This window comes from Staurois parvus, unplaced genomic scaffold, assembly GCF_062004578.1.
Source record: "Staurois parvus isolate SC_StPar_1 unplaced genomic scaffold, SC_StPar_1.0 ptg000353l, whole genome shotgun sequence".
Taxonomy (NCBI): domain Eukaryota; kingdom Metazoa; phylum Chordata; class Amphibia; order Anura; family Ranidae; genus Staurois; species Staurois parvus.
Genome location: NW_028318149.1, coordinates 1,714,102 through 1,731,200, shown reverse-complemented (window position 1 = coordinate 1,731,200; position 17,099 = coordinate 1,714,102). Strand labels below are relative to the sequence as shown.

General features: G+C 39.1%; 1 protein-coding gene across 6 annotated transcripts in view; it reads left to right on the top strand.

Moving 5' to 3' along the window:
- TNRC18 (trinucleotide repeat containing 18) overlaps positions 1 to 17,099 on the top strand; it is a 454,956-nt gene that overhangs the window by 346,677 nt on the left and 91,180 nt on the right. For all 6 annotated transcript variants that reach the window (XM_089684713.1, XM_089684717.1, XM_089684716.1 and 3 more), the window contains 2 exons: positions 16,361 to 16,469; positions 16,896 to 17,012. In XM_089684713.1, the coding sequence (XP_089540839.1) occupies positions 16,361 to 16,469; positions 16,896 to 17,012 (226 nt within the window). The remainder of the gene's footprint in view (positions 1 to 16,360; positions 16,470 to 16,895; positions 17,013 to 17,099) is intronic.

Here is a 17,099-nt window from a genome sequence, read left to right as displayed (position 1 = left end):
GAGGCTATAAATAAGCTAAAATAAGCTTAACTGTTTTTTTTTTTACCTGGTGATCTGGCTAGTAACCCCACCTGCATTAGGGTTCCTACACTCTAGATGAAGGAGCACATAAGACAACTCTGGACAGCAGCATTGTCAGTCTGGGGGGAGGGGAGTGTTGAAGGATAAGTTCACCTTTTAACAAAAAATAATAAATGCACATTTTTTTGTGACTGTGTGGGTAGAGCCCTGCACAGCTGCGCTGTTTTGAATTGTGGCAGCGAGTATGGGTAGATGTTCCCCAGCTCGCTGCTACAAGGAGGGGGTGTGACAGAACGCGGCATCTGACCCCCACCCTTTTCACCAACTCGTGACCAAAGGACCAGCCGATCTCGCACTGCACTGTCACTTGCATAACAATGCCACTCAGCTGCGTCCTGTACAAAGATTTTCCGGCTAACGGGACTACAATCTATGTGCCAGCAGCCTGACAGCGATTGTTAATTACGCAATTAACCCTTCACACTGCCACCACCACCTTTTTACAGAGGAGGAAACTCACAAATCTTAGCAGTAACACTATATCAGCATAAGCATCTGTAATACACACTGTCACCACAGACAGATATATTCAGAGGATTATTACATACAGTAGCACTCTTCAAGAGACAGGTATTCTTTAGTTTGCATTAAAAGCTTTAGAGACAGTTTCAACGCTTTTCAAAATAGGATTTATTACTAAAAAGCTCAAATTGGTGCAATTAATATATTTACAGGAAAAGATGTAACAAAGATATAAAGAGAGCAATAAAACAACAGAGAAATGAGAGAAAGGAGTTCAGAAGGCAGAATACTTGCAATGTCCTTGGGTTGAGCAGAGTCCAATTGTCCAAACAAAAAGGTTCTCAAGTCTGTTAGATGTTTCCTGATTGCTGTTAAACGAGAGCTGTCTTCTCCAGGCCTGTCAGTTTTTTTTCTATCATTTTAAAGGGGTGTCGCCTGAGAACAAATGACCAATCATCCAGGTTGGGGATGGGTGTTAGGCGGTAACCAAGGTTATGACCAAGTCGCCTTCCAATTTCATACTAAGGTTAATAACCTCCAATAGGTACAGGTAGCATCCTAGCAACTGGCAGATTAATATTCAGAATTCTATTTCAAACGCAGGGATACTAAACACATCGTATCCTTGTCACCCAGGGGGAAAGAGACTGCTTCTTCTCTCTCCTAGTTGCTAATATAGTCATGTATGGCCTTTTTTGATTCTTATTAAAATGATCTATCCAAATATATACCTAATATTAATGTGCCCAGTTCCTGCTGAACTTTATGAAATGTATAAAAAATGTCTCATGTGGAATGTACGTTTTATGGCACTCTCTAGCCTTAATAGCCTCACAGGTCATGACTGACTGAGGTATTGTTTTACGATCGGGCAGAGAAAATGGTTTTCAAAGCAGACCCCTTGAACCAGACTAATTAGCGGTTTACAGCCCTGGAGCTTTATCTAGCTGTGTTTTATTTAGGATAAGAGGCCCTTTCGACCTCCGTTCAACTTACAGCTATACATTCCATTCAAAAGGGAGGACAGGAGAAACAACATGGCTGAGACCTAACAAGATGGCTGTCACTTACACCATCTATGTCTCTATTGCGCACAATCGTCACTGGTGGGGGGAGGGGTCTGATGCTGAACATGTTACACCCTAAATATGGGTGTAACTTGTTCATAAAGGTGAACTTCTCTTTTAAATGGACTAGCACAGGGGTGGGCAACTGTGGCCCTCCAGCTGTTGTAGAACTACAAGTCCCATGAGGCATTGCAAAATTGACAGTTACAAGCATATTACTCCCAAAGGCAGAGGCATGATGGGACTTGTAGTTCAACAGCTGGAGGGCCACAGTTGCCCACCCCAGGACTAGCAAATATAAATACTTATATATTATATAAATATATGGCGCCAAACTCCACATCACACTTTAAGCCATTACAGCAGCAGTTGTTTTCATTTTGGATTTAAGGTTTTTGCATATATAAACAGAAGCTGATCATAGCAAGCACTCCTTGTCAGTGGTAAATGGTTTCTCTGAATTCTCTAACTGCTACATCTGCAAGACAGCTTGTTTTCTTGAAAAACAGTAAACATACTGGCAGGATCACAAGGTTAAAAAAAGGGAAGAGAGCCTAAAAAAAGAAAATGAATGCAGCTATCATATCTGGAAATCGGTAAGCTGCAGTATAATGAATGTTTGCTTTTAGGTTTAATACCACTTTAAAGATTTAATAGAAAATTTAAGATGGAATCACCAAACAACTTGTTGTTTACAGAGATCAATAGCTAAAGTTCAAATGCACACACACCAATAAATAAGTCGTGGCAGTGACTCGGTCACCCCTTATCAGACCACTCTCTCCATGGTTTCCATCAAATAAAGTGTGACAAAAGTCTGTCTACTCCTGCTTTGATGGATCTTTGATAATCCATTGTGCTTTGGGAATTCTTTGTCTTGTATTAAAAGCTTTTTAACCTCCTTGGCGGTATAACGGAGTGTAGCTCGGGGTAAAGTTTCAGTACCAAAAGCGGTAACCCCGAGCTACACTCGGGCTTACCATGCGGCGTTCCACAGGGATTCCCTACAGCGCTTACCTTGTCCTTTGCTCCCGCGATGCGTCCCCTGCAGCGTCCCCGGCCATCTCCTCCGGCTGATGCCAGCATCTGGCTTCCGTGTTCCGGTCCCTGTGACGTCGGGAAGTACGGGCGGCAAATTTGAAAATTTTAAAAAAATGAATTGTTTTTTAAAACGATTATTTCATAGCAAAACATTCCTGTATCAAAGCATTTCACATACACTTTGTCCCTACTGCTTTGTCCTGTGCCCTGCCTGCATTTTGACTGTTCTTTCTGCCTGAAAACTTAGAAAAGTCCACGGCGTCCAAAAAGCGTCCCTTTAGGTCAAAATCGATTTTAGACCGGCTAGAGAACAGCGATAGTAAATCAGAACTACTTGCAGAATTGAGTGATAATGATTCATGGGGGAAATTCGTCATCAGACACTGAAAACAATTTTGCGACTTTGCTCAGTGATGTGCGAACTTGGCGCTATATTTCAAATTTCAGTGTTTTTGGTTTGATTATATTATTGAATTAAATTTATTATTTTTTATTAGTATTTATTAAGTAAGTAATTACTAAGAATTGCAGGCCTACAATACATAACACCAAATTTCCATGCAAAAAAATGGTACCGCTTTTGGTACAAAATTCCTGACATAATCATACCACCAGGGAGGTTAATGTACAGTTGTGTTAAAAAGTTTGCATACCCTTGGAGAATTGGTAATAGTATGTACCAATTGTAAAGACCGCATAAGTGAGCAGGCAAAAAACCTTTCTTTTATTTCTTATGGGGTTCATATTCAACTGTAGGCCATTACAGAATGGCACAATCATAAAACAAAACATAACAAGTAAACAAATGAATTGAACCTTGTTTAAAAGTCTGCATACTCTTAGTTCTTAATACTGTGTATTGCCCCCTTTAGCATCAACGGCAGAGTGCAGTCTTGTAATAGTTGACGACGAGGCCTAGTATTCTTGCAGGTGGCATAGCTGCCCATTTTGTCTTGCCAAAATGCCTCCAGGGCATGCAAAGTCTTTGGTCATCTTGTATGAACCGCATGTTTGAGATCTTCTCAGAGTGACTCAATGATATTAAGGTCAGACGACTGTGATGGCCACTCCAGAACCTTCACTTTTTTCTGCTGTAACCACAGGAGAGTCATCTTGACTTAAAGCTTAGGGTCATTGTCGTGCTGGAAAGTCCAAGAGCACCCCATGCGCTGCTTTCATGCAGAAGAATGCAAATTGTCTGTCAGTATTTTCTGATAACATGCTGCATTCATCTTGCCATCAATTTTCACAAGATTCCCTGTGCCTTTAGCCCTCGTTCACACTTGTGCAAACCATGTTTATCTGGGCATGGCAGCCCATTTATTTGAATGGGCTGCCGTGCCTGTGTGTTCCACAAAATAAAGGTGCATGCACCTTTTTTAAAAATGCTGCTGCTGGGAAATCATACGGTCTTTATCGTCTTTTTGACCATACAACTTCCCTGCGGTTCCCACATTTGCAAACATGTTGCAGGCTAAGATGCATGGGGGTGCCATTCAGAATGAATGGCAGCCCCATGTGCCTCCTAAGAGCAGAACAATTTGGCTGCAAGTGGTGTGGGAACAGATGCGATTCTCGGACCCGCAACCAAGCCTACACAGTGTGAACCAGGGCTTAGAGTTCACACATCCCCAAAACATCAGTGAACCACCACCATGCTTCACAGTGGGGATGGTATTCCTGTCGCTATAGGCCATGCTGACCCATCTCCAAACATAGCACTTATGGATGTGGCCATAATGCTTTACTTTTGTCTCGTCACTCCAGATTACAGTGTTCCAGAAGCTGTGAGGCATGTCAAGGTGTTGTCGGGCATATTGTAATTGGGCTTTTATGTGGCATTGGCACGACTTTTATTGCCATTTTAACCTGTTTGTGTCACCTTGTGTGTCTGTATCAATGCCAAACATTCCAGGGTTTGTAAACTTTTGATCAGGGCCATTTGGTTGATTTCTGTTATGATTTAAAAAGGAGCCAAACCACTATGTGATAATAAATGGCTTCATATGATCACTATCCTTAAATAAATGACAGTGTTTGGCATGAATAGCTATATTTTCAAATAGTCATATTTTCAGTTTCAACTCACTCTAGGATTGCACACACCCGTCCACTTCTGGGGTTGTATGCACACAGTGTACACCAGGATCTTTTTTGATTCAGCTGATCTGGTTAATGTTGTTAGTAACCCAGTTAAGATTCATGTTAACAGTGCTACAATTTTTTTAAGTGCAAGTTAGTTATTCGCTGCCTCTTTGTCTATGGTAGTGCTTTTTTGTCTCTGTATTTATCTTTTGATTTGCACTGTATTGAATTTTTTTTTTTTTTTTAATTCAAATATTTATTACATTTTTATATTTATAATTAAGCATAAAAAGAAAAAAGAGGCACATGCAAGAAGAACACACTACATTTCATCCACAATCTCATATAATATTCTTACTCTTATTCTCTTTCTATTACCTCCTTTTTCTTCTTTTCCCTTCCCTCTACCTTTATACCCTACCACATCCCACCCCCCTCCCACTTTGCATTTTTCTCTTACTTCCTTCTATATGAAATTAAGAATCTTCTCCTAACATTACTTCATATATATTCCTTTGGTGTACAAAATCTTCCCATTTCTCCCATCTCCTATTATATATCTCTATCTTATCTTCCTGGATATAGTATAGTTTCTCTATCCTACTAATCTGATTTACTCTCTCTACCCAATCCTTCTCTTTCGGAACCTCCAAGCTATGCCAGAACTTAGGTATCAAACCCTTCGCTGCATTTACAAAGTACCATATACCCGAATTTTTATATTTATTCACTGGTAAGTCTGTTTTATGTAATAGACACACTTGTGGGTCTAATCCAATCTTTATTCCTGAGATTTTCTCAATTAAGTTTACTGTTGTCTTCCAAAAATTTTGTATCTTTGGGCACTCCCACCAAATGTGAAACCATGTACCCATCTCTCCACAACCACGCCAACACTCTTGTGTTCTCTCTATACCCATTTTGTACTCCATAATTGGTGTGATGTGCCATCTTACTAAACTCTTATAATTTACCTCCACCTCTCTCATGCTAATATTCTCGTGTGTGAGTCTATATATCTTCCTCTGTTTATCTTCATCTATCTCCACTTCCAAATCTCTTTCCCATTTTACTATATAACTTGGTTTAAATTCCGTGGCTAATTCGGTGAGAATTTTATAAATTTTTGCCGTGCCCCGTTTTCCATCTCCTCGTGATTCCAACAACCTCTCAAACAAATTCCACTCCCCTCTCCCTCTTATGGGTTTCGGAAGACCCTCAACAAAGTGATTTAATTGGTGATATTTCCACTCATCAATCTTAGTAAAAAGTTCCCTTCCACCTTTTTTTAAATCTTTCAATGTTTTCAACTTCTTTCCGTCCATAATATCCCTTAGTTGAATGTCTTCCTTTTTGATCCATTTTCCCATACTCCCCTCAATACCTGGTGGAAAATACTCCATATTCCTTAGTGGCATTAATTGTGAATTAAAATCCCAGTGCATATACTTGTGTAAATTATCCCAAGCCTTCAAAACATTCAATGTGAACACACTCGTGGTTTTCTCTAAACCTCTATATTGTGCTGGTGCCCATATGTTTCTACTCAGGTCAACTCCGCTCAGATCATTCTCTATCTTCACCCATCTTTTCCCCCTTTTATTGTGTGTCCAATCATAAATTCTTGTTAAAATTACAGCATTATAGTATCTCTTAAAGTCCGGCACTCCCAGTCCCCCTCTCTCTTTTCGTCTACTTATCAAGTCATACGATAATCTAGATTTTTTATTTTTCCATATAAATTTTGTTATCATCTTTTTAATTTCTTTAAAAAATGCTTCTGGGAGTTTTATTGGGATCATTTGATATTTATACAAAACTTTGGGTACAATTATCATTTTTATCAGATTTATTCGTCCTAACCAGGAAGGGATTCCTCCTCCCAATTTCTTCAATTCCTCCTTAATCTCGTTTAAAAGGGAAATATAATTTAATTTATACAATTTTGAATATGAAGCAGTAAGATTAACTCCTAAATATTTTATCTCTCTATCTCTCCATGTAAAAGGGAATTCTTTTTTTATCTTTTCTTTCTCACTATTCGGTAGATTTATATTCAAGATCTCGGTTTTTGTCGGGTTGATTTTTAGATTTGATATTTCTCCATATTCTTTTAAGCTTTTTATTAAATTCGGGAGTGTTATCCTAGGATTACCCACATAAAACAACAGATCGTCCGCAAAGGCTGCCACCTTATGTTCCGTTTCCCCTATTTGTATTCCCTTTATATCTACGTTCTTCCTAATTGTTTCTAGTAGGGGTTCCAATGTTAACACATACAATAAAGGGGACAGTGGGCATCCCTGTCTAGTCCCATTTGACATCCTTATAGGTGTAGATTTTTCACCATTAACCAAAATAACCGCGGTTGGCGTTTTATACAATTTTCCTATCCATTCCCTCATTCTACTACCTACTCCCATGGTCTCTAGGGTGTCCATCATAAAGCTCCAGTTTACTCTATCAAAAGCTTTTTCAGCATCGATCGAGAGAATCACTGCCGGGGTTTTCCCTTTCTTAGCTTTCTGGATCAATAACAGAGTTCTAATTCCGTTATCTCTACCTTCCCTCCCTGATACAAAGCCAACCTGATCTCCCTGGATCCATTCTGGCATTAAGTCTTTGATCCTATTTGCTAAAACCTTCGCGTATAATTTTGTATCTACATTTAGGAGTGCAATTGGTCTATAACTTGAACATTGAGTAGGATCCTTCCCTTCCTTGTGTATGAGTGTTATATGGGCTTGTAGGGATTCCTGTCTAATCTCCATTTCTCCCCCCAAGGCATTCATATATTCCTTCAACTTTGGTATTAATACTTCACTATATTTTTTATAATACCTCACGGTGTATCCGTCTGTATTGAATTGAACTGCTTTAATACATTCAATTAATTTACTACCAAGCTGTTTGTGGCCTCATTCCTGTGCATTCTTAGAGTGGTAGCATGCTAACTCATAAATCGACAGGTAAACGGTCTTTAGTACATGGTCAAGTGTGTCAAGGGGGAATGAGAAGTTTAGAGAGTTGTAGCTGAGCAGAGGGACCCATCATTACCAGTGGCTCCTTCAGGGGTGAACCCTATATAGGACTACAGATTTAAACCATTAACACTTACGCTAGGTACTTGGAGCTCGAGCAGCTGTATGCAACACAAATTGTGGTAAAATTACAATACTGTCAATATACAGTGCTCCTAAAGCTAAACATCATATATAAAAATAAAGTGCATTATCCACAACAAAATATAACTGTCCATTAAAATTTACGTCCTTTTTTTCACACAAATAGAGCTTTCTTTCGGTGGTATTTGATCACCTGTGCGCTTTTTATTTTTCACGCTATAAACAAAAAAAGACCAAATATTTTGAATAAAAACTATATTTTTTACTTTCAGCTATAAAAAATATATAGTAAACTCAAAGTTAGTTATAAATTTAGGCCAAAATGCATTCTGCTACATGTTTTTGGTAAAACAAAATCCCAATAAGTGTATATTGATTGCTTTGTGTGAAAGTTATAGCATCTACAAACTATGGTGTAGATACTGCAATTTACGCCATTTTTTTGCTATACAGCGCTGCGCTAGTTTAAAGGACAGTTGCGCGGTCATGCAATACGGTACATAAATGAAATTGATGTCCTTTTTTTAACACAAATAGAGCATTCTTTTGGTGGCATTTGATCACCTGTGCACTTTTTATTTTTGGCGCTATAACCAGAAAAAAATTTTTGAAGAAAAAACATTTTTTTTGAAAAAACTATTTTCTCATTTTGGTGATAAAAAATATCTAAAAAAACTAAAATTTCGTCATAAATTTAAGCCCAAATGTATTCTGCTAAATGTTTTTGGTTAAAAAAATCCCAATAAGTGTATATTGATTGCTTTTTGTGAAAGTTATAGCATCTACAAACTATGGTATAGATAATGGAATTTACATAGCTTTTACTTTCTGACTGCCCATCACATTTCTTGAGGTGCTAAAATACCAGAATAGTACAAACACCCTCAAATGACCCCTTTTCGGAAATTAGACACCCTAAGCTATCTGCTGAGAGGCATATTGTGTCCATTGAAGATTTATTTTTTTTCCACAAGTTTCTGGAAAATGACAAAAACTTTTTTCATTTGTCATTTAAATTATTTATTTCTCGCACAAGCCATGGGTATATGTGGAATTACACCCCAAAATACATTCTGCTACTTCTACTGAGTATGGGGATACCACATGTGTGAGACTTTTTGGGAGCCTAGCCACATACAGGAGCCTGAAATCCAATGACCACTTTGAAAGCCTGAAGGTGCGTAACTTCCTCATTACACTTCCTCACTACCTATCACAGTTTCGAAGGCCCTGACATGCCAGTATAGCCCCAAACCCCCCCAAATGACCCCTTTCTGGAAAGTGGACACCCCAAGGACTTTAAAAAGAGGCATGGTGAGTATTTTGCAGATCTCATTTTTTTCTCACAAGGGTTTGAATTATAAAAAAAATAGAACAAAAATATTTTTTTGTTTTTTTTCTTCATTTTCCAAAAACTTGTGGCAACAAATGAGATCTGCAAAATACTTACCGTGCTTTTTATCAAATTCCTTGGGGCGTCTACTTTCCAAAAAGGGGTAATTTGGGGGGGTTAGGTGCTATCCTGGCATTTCAGGGCCTCCGAAACTGTGATAGGTAGTCTGGAAGTGTAATGAGGAAATAAAGCCCTTTAAAAGCCTGAAGGTGCTTATTGGATTTTGGGGTCCTGTACTTGGCTAGACTGCCAAAAAGTCTCTCACATGTGGTACCCCCATACTCTGGAGTAGAAAAATGTATTTTGGGGAGTAATTCCACATATAACTATGGCATGTGTGAGCAGTAAATCATTTAAGTGACAATTTTGTGTAAAAAAAAAAATATATATTTATTTTTGTCATTTACCAAAAACTTGTGGTAAAAAAATAAATTCTTCTATTGATTCAACATTCCTCTCAGCAAATAGTTTGGGGTGACTACTTTCCAAAAAGGGGTCATTTTGGGGGGTGGGGGCCTTTTATGCCCAACATTAGAAGTTTATGCCACATATCATTCACTCTTCTAACCACCTGAAGACCAAGCCTTTTTGTTCACATGAAAAAAATCTGTATTTTTTGCTAGGAAATTAATTTAAACCCCAAAATATTATATATTTTTTTTAAGCAGACACCCTAGTGAATAAAATGGTGGGTACTACAATTTTTTATGGCACATAATACTCGCGCAGCAATTTTTCAAAAGCAATTTTTTTTTAAAAAATACACTTTTTTTACTTTTAATGCACAAAAACACAATATATTGGCCAATTGTTTGGTAAAATATAAAAGATAATGGTATGCCGAGTAAATAGATACCAAACATGACATGCTTTAAAACTGCGCATGCCCCGTTCAATGGCGACAAACTGCAAACATTTTTAATATCCATAGGCAGCGCTTTAAAAGCCTTTAAAAGCCACCATTTTAGATTTACAGAGGAGGCCTAGTGTTAGAATTACTGCCCTTGATCTGACGTTCACGGCAATACCTCACATGCATGGTGCAACCGCTGTTTACATAACGGCACAGGGTCAATGCTTGTGCACACAGGTGTGCGCGCATGGGAGGGGCAATTTTTTTTTTTTTTTTAGTTATTTTGATTTTTTTTTTATTATTTTTACATTGTACCTTTCATTTTTTTTTATCACTTTTAATGCTATAACAGGGAATGCAAATAACCCCTATAACTTCAATGGACATTGTCATATATTCTTTTTTGAGAAATCTGGGGTCTATCAGACTCTAGATATCTCCGCTGCCCTTACATTATCTAATCAAACCAAAATCAGTGTGATCAGATGCTTTCCCAATTTACAAATGGCGCTGTTTATATCCTGCGAAACTGAAGTGATGAAATGCTTGTAGCTTCCGAATTCTTAGACTATAGAGATGATTGGCACCATTCTGGTCTCCAATCAGCTCTATGGTCAGCTGGCAGAAACACCAGCTGCATTCTCAGGTTCCCCTGATGGCACGGGACTGCCCAAGAAGGCCGTGGAAGGCAGTGGGGGAGAGGGGACATCATCTCCCACTGCTTTTAAAAGCAATCTTGCAGCTAATTAGCCACTAGGATTGCTTTTACATGAAAGCCAATCACCGGCTGAAAAAAACAACACCAGGATGATGCCTGCAGCTGTACGCATCATCCTGGTATAACCATTCAAATCCAGTGATGTACCAGTACATCGCTGGCCCTTGTTGGTTATATATGCTATGTTCTTTTTTTTGTATGCAGCCAGTGGACTGAATGAAAAAATGAGAAGAAATCTCTGCCAGAAAAAGTGTGTGGTATGCCCACCATTAGAATATACCACCCTGCATTCACCCACTTCTAATGGTGGGCACACATTAGGTCACACTTTGCCACAAGTGCCAGTTCCAAGATTGAATAAATGTCTAAATAGTGGCACGCTTGAATAAAAATTGTCCACGTATAAGTGGTACCCCATATGGAGAAAGGATGACACCAAGTCCCAAACTATCTTGCCACTGCTTCCTATGTAGTCTGGGCATCCGGACGGGCTCCACATGACTATCTTTTCCCTCGTAAATCCGAAACTTATAAGTATAGCCTGTTGTCCTCTCACAGGTCTTCTACATCTTGACCCCATATCTGGCACGCTTGCAGGGGAGAATTTGTTTGAATGCAAGGCGGCCAGAAAAATTAATGAGGGACTCATCAACGCAGATGTTTTGCTGGGGAGTATAGACATCTGCAAATTTTAGGTTAAGGTGATTTGCGAGGGGCTGAATTTTGTGGAGCCGGTCAAATTCAGGGTTACCCCAAGGATGACAGAGTGTATTGTAGCTGAAATGCATAAAACACATTATACTCTCATATCTATGACTGGCCATGGCAGCAGAGAACACGGGCATATGATGAATTGGGTCTGTGGACCAATACAAGCGCAATTCATTTCTTTTAGTAATGCCCATGTTGAGGGTTAGGCCCCCAAAAAATGTAAATTTGAAAACCGTAATGAGTTTCCATGCGAATGGTCTGGCAAAGTTTGAATTTGGCTTGGCGGCAATAAATTGTTGTGCATATAAACTGCTTTGATGCACAATCAACGCATACAGATATTCCGTGAAAAACAGTTCCAAAAATCAAGGAGGTATGTGAAAGACCAGGATGTACTAGACTGCTGGTACTCGACAGTTCACCAAAAGGTAGAGCGGCACTAGTACTGGCACTCTGCTGCATATGAGAGTCATCAAAATTTACCGGCAAGTGCTAACAGAGATCAGGTCTGATTCTGCGAACACTGCGGTTTTGTGTGCAATGTATCAAGTGACAGTGACCTACTGACACTGCACTTGCTGGGGGAGAAGGGGGGGTAAGCGTAGGGGCTAAATGCAGGTGTTGGCAGGTGCAGGGGCTGATCCCGCTAACGCTGCGTTTTTGGGGACGCTATACTAATGTGAACGCTGGTATAGTGCTGACCTGATCAAAGATATTGACCCATTGAGACACTATACTAGCAATGGAGGTTTATTGTACATGAGCGTGCTCCTGGCAATCAAGGGGTTAAATGTGATGACTGGTGTACTGATGGGCAATCTGACGCTATCTGGGAGGGGCGTGAAAACCACGGGAGCTCAAATCACGTGTGTATATATATATATATATATATATATATATATGTGATTTTGCATACCCATGCCGCCCTGTAGCAGTATTCCTGCTGTAGGGTGGTCAGGAAGCGGTTACAGAAGCGGTTTGTGTTATGGCGCTGCGATACTTTAACTGACAATTGCGCGGTCATGCAACACTGCACCCAAATTAAATTTACATCCTTTTTTTCCCACAAATTGAGCTTTCTTTCGGTGGTATTTGATCGCCTGTGCGTTTTAAATTTTTTGCGTTATAAAAAAAAAAGCTGACAATTTTGAGAGAAAAAAACAATATTTTGGACTTTTTGCTATAAAACATGTCCAGTAAAAAAAATTTAAAAATCAAATTTTGTCACAAATTTCATCCAAAATGCATTCTGCGACATGTCTTTGCTAAAAAAAAATCCCAATACGTGTAAATTAATTGGTTTACATGAAAGTTATAGCGTTTCCAAATGGAAAGATACTGGGATTTTTAATTTTTATTTATACTAATAATGGTGGCGATCAGCGACATATGGCGGCGCTCAGCGACTTATGGCGGGACTGCGGCGGACATTTTGACACTGGGGGGGAACTGACTTGGGGTCGCTGACATCCCCAGTGACACCAATACAGTGATAAGTGAAAAAAAAAAACACTGACACTGTACTAATGGCACTGGGGAGGAAGGGGTTAACATTTTTAGGGCTTACTGTGTGAGGGGAGTGTTTTACTAGGGGGCGGGGGTGTGTGCTGGACGGGGGCAGGCTGATTGAGAGAGAGAAACTTTTCTCTCCCTCTTCAGCTTGTCACGAGCTGTCAGGGAACTGACACAGAGCAGGGCTGTGTGTAAACAATGCAGCCCTGCTCTCTGTCAGCGATCACCGCGAATCCCGGGGAAACGGCCGGTAATCACCGGCCGTGACCCGGTGGCTGACACCCGCTGCTGACACCCGCGGGACTGGTAGGGCGGGCACGCGCCGCGCGCGTACCCCCTACCTGTTTTGCAAAACTACGTTTTAAAACGTGATTTTGCCCAGCCGTGCCGCCCTGCAATCGTTTTAATGCGGTGGCTGGGCGGCAAGTGGTTAAAATAGTGTTTCTTCAGTGTTTCACTCCACCACTGTGTGTCTTATATAGTGAAGAAAATATACTATATGAAAAAGGAAACTTGAAAAGTGCACTTGATTGGACACTTAACTTATTGCACTTTAATATTATTTTGTGGATAATACACTTTTTCTATGATTTATATTTTTAGTTTTAGGAGCGCTTTACATTGGTAGTATAGGACTACAGATACCCATGCCTCTCCAACTATCCCTATTGTAGAGGGATGCGGTTGTGTATTTCTCAGATAACCAAGACCATAATCAATAGCATTTGGCACAAGCAGTTATGAGCTCAAGATTTCTGACAGTATGAAGTCTATTTTTAACATATATATATAACACTTTTAAAACTATATTTGGGAGATGTAAAGAGAAAAGTTCTTTACTAGTGTTTACATACACTTCAAGTATGTTATTTTGCTAGGTTATGTACACTGTGTGCACAATTATTAGGCAAGTTGTATTTTTTGAGGATTAATTACAGTGCTCTTGTTCAATCCAAAATGTTAAACCTCAAACCTGAATAATTAAGAAAGTAAAAGTGAGGTTTTGGCTTTCCTAGGTTAATATCTGTGTGCACAATTACTGGGCAACTGTTAGTGTGTAGAATTATCATGCAACTAAATGGAAAAACTAAAATTTTCCCATCTCACTTGTTTGTTTTCATCTGTTAAAGTGAGAATAATGACTCAAAGTTTACAAATAAACATTTCTGACCAATATATCCACCCTTCTTTTCAATAACAGTCATACGCCTTCCATTCATAGACACTCAGTTTCTTGATCTGTTGACAATCAACTTGTTGTGCAGCAGCAACCACAGCCTCCCAGACACTGTTCAGAGAGGTGTACTGTTTTCCTTCACCGTAAATCTCCCATTTAAGAAGGGCCCACAAGTTCTCAATAAGGTTTAGGTCAGGCGAGGGAGGGGGCCCGTGTTATTCTTTCATCTTTAAGGCCTTTATTGGCTAGTCATGAGGTGGAGTGCTTTAATGCATGCGATGGAGCATTGTCCTGCATAAATATCATGGTCTTCTTGAAAGACGTTTTCCTGTACTACTGCCTGAAGAAAGTGTCTTCTAAAAACTGGCAGTAGGTATGGGAGTTGATTTTGAGTCCATCTTCAACCCACAAAGGTCCAACTAGCTTATCTTTAATAATACCAGCCCATACCAGTACCCCACCTCCAACTTGCTGGCATCTGAGTCAAAGTGGAGCTCTGTGCCCGTTACTGATCCAGCCATGGGCCCATGCATTTTGATCCATCAAAGTCGTTCTCATCCCATTAGTCCATAAAGCCTTTGAAAAATCTGTTTTCAGATATTGTTTGGACCAGTCTTGACGTTTCAACTTGTGTCTTGTTCAGCGGTGGTCGGGTTATAGCCTTCCTTGCCCATATCTCTGTGCACTGAACACCTTCTGGGCACTCCAGGTAGGTTGCAGTTCTGGAATATGACACCATTGGAGGATAATGGGTTCCTGGTAACTACACGTTTGATTCTTCTTGGCAGTTAATTGGCGTCTTTTTTTTTTTTTTTTTTTCTCAACACATTTCTTGTGACCCTGTTGACTATTTGCAACCAAACATTTGATGGTTCTGTGATCACACCCCAATATCTTAGTAATTTCAAGAGTGCTGCATCCCTTTTTTAAAATGTTTGACTTTTCAGAATCAGTTAAAAAGAAGCTGCCTAATAATTATGCACACTTTGATATAGGGTGTTGGTCTCCTTAGGCCACACCCTCCCTCATTACACAGTTTATACAGCTTAGAGTTGGACAATATGCATAAAAATGATAATTTGGTCAAAACACTCACTTGCCTAATAATTGTGCACACAGTGTATGTTAAACATGAAATCCAATTATGATGTAGATGTAGAGTTTAAAAATACCGGTAATACCCAGTCTGCTATATTTCTCACAGCACCATCCTATGGGTTTATATCAATTCCCCTAGTATTATTATACAGGCTTTATATAGCGCCAACAATTTGCTCAGTGCTTTACAATATAACGGGAGACAATACAGCCACAATACAGTTCAATACAAGAGGGATAGGAGGGCCCTGCTCCTCGGAGCTTACAATCTAGGAGACAAATGATGCTTAGCTGCACAGTTTTTCTGTGTACTCAACTGTTTCAGGGCATCTTATAAGCAAAGACTTCACAGCCATAAATTTGTAGCTTATTGTTGCCCTTCAGAAAAAGCTTAAATGGCAGATAGAATTTTTATAACTTTGTTTTTGCTGCAGTCATTCTCTGGCCATAGTGGAAGTTCCCTGTGACCATTCATTATGTGTTAATGTGTTAAAATACAGCCCTATCCAAAACTGGAATATAATTTTTTTTTTTTTTTTTGCAGAATGCATTCCTTAATATATAATATCTAGAAGCATTGCACGTTTATCTGTCAGCAAGTTTCTACTGGTGCAAAGCGGAACTTGTTCCCTTTGTCTTGCACTATTAATAAAGTGATATTTAAAACAATCAAGTTTCTTGTCTTGAAATGTTCTCGATTTTTCCTTTTATGATACTTTTTTATAAGTTTTATTGATCATGTATTCCATCATGGAAAAAATCAAGCATAAGAAGGTTCTCTAACAATCTAACTGAATCCAAGTGCCTTTTTTTGCTGTCTGAAATAATAGGTAATTTTATTTTTTTCAGTACATATAATAGTTTAACCAGCTGCAAGCAACATTTCTAGTCAGATGTCTAGTCAGTTGCATTTTACTGTTTTAAATTTACATTCCATTGTTGTGCTGGTAGTTGGTAAGCTTTTTGAGTAAGAGCTTTAGCTTTTTTTAATTGATGAAATTGCATATAAATTCATTTTTTTTTGTCTTGTTTGCTAGATTATAGATGTAAAGCCTCCTTCTGTCCGTTTTCTAATGGAAGGAACAAGAATCGCGGCTTACTGGAGCCAACAATATCGTTGTCTGTACCCAGGCACTGTTGTGCGTGGTGGGTGAACTATGCCACGTTTTATTTCTTTTGCTTTCATTTTACAATGGTGGTTTTATTTGTCATCATTGGCTCACAAGAAGTATACAGGAACTGGGAAGAGGCATAGTTGTACCATAGTGGATTATGCAACCCAAAGGGATGTTTGGGATGTGTTTCCAACCCATTTTACATGCCACTTCTAACACTATGTATATGGTCCCAGCTCTCCATTTAGCATGTGCAGTCTCTACAGATATACTTTAGACAGTACAACTGGTCCTGCTGGTTTAAGACTCTCCAGCAAACCATACTCCTCTTGTTGGGCTGTTTGTGGCTACAAGGCCCGAGAACTTGAAGCAAAACTTAACTTCAGACACTGAATTTGCATGCATTTTTTTATACTGAGAAAACTGATTTTCTTAATATTGTATATATTTTTTTTAGGAAACTCAGACCAGGAAAAAGACACCGACTTGGTAACAGTTGAGTTTGATGATGGAGATACAGGAAGAATACCACTATCTCATATCAGACTGTTGCCTCCAGATTATAAAATACAGTGTAAGTATAGAATATGCTTGGCAATTTGTACACTCTGCATTAAGCTATAAAAACATTCAAATATTGCTCTCTGATACTTTCCTGAGC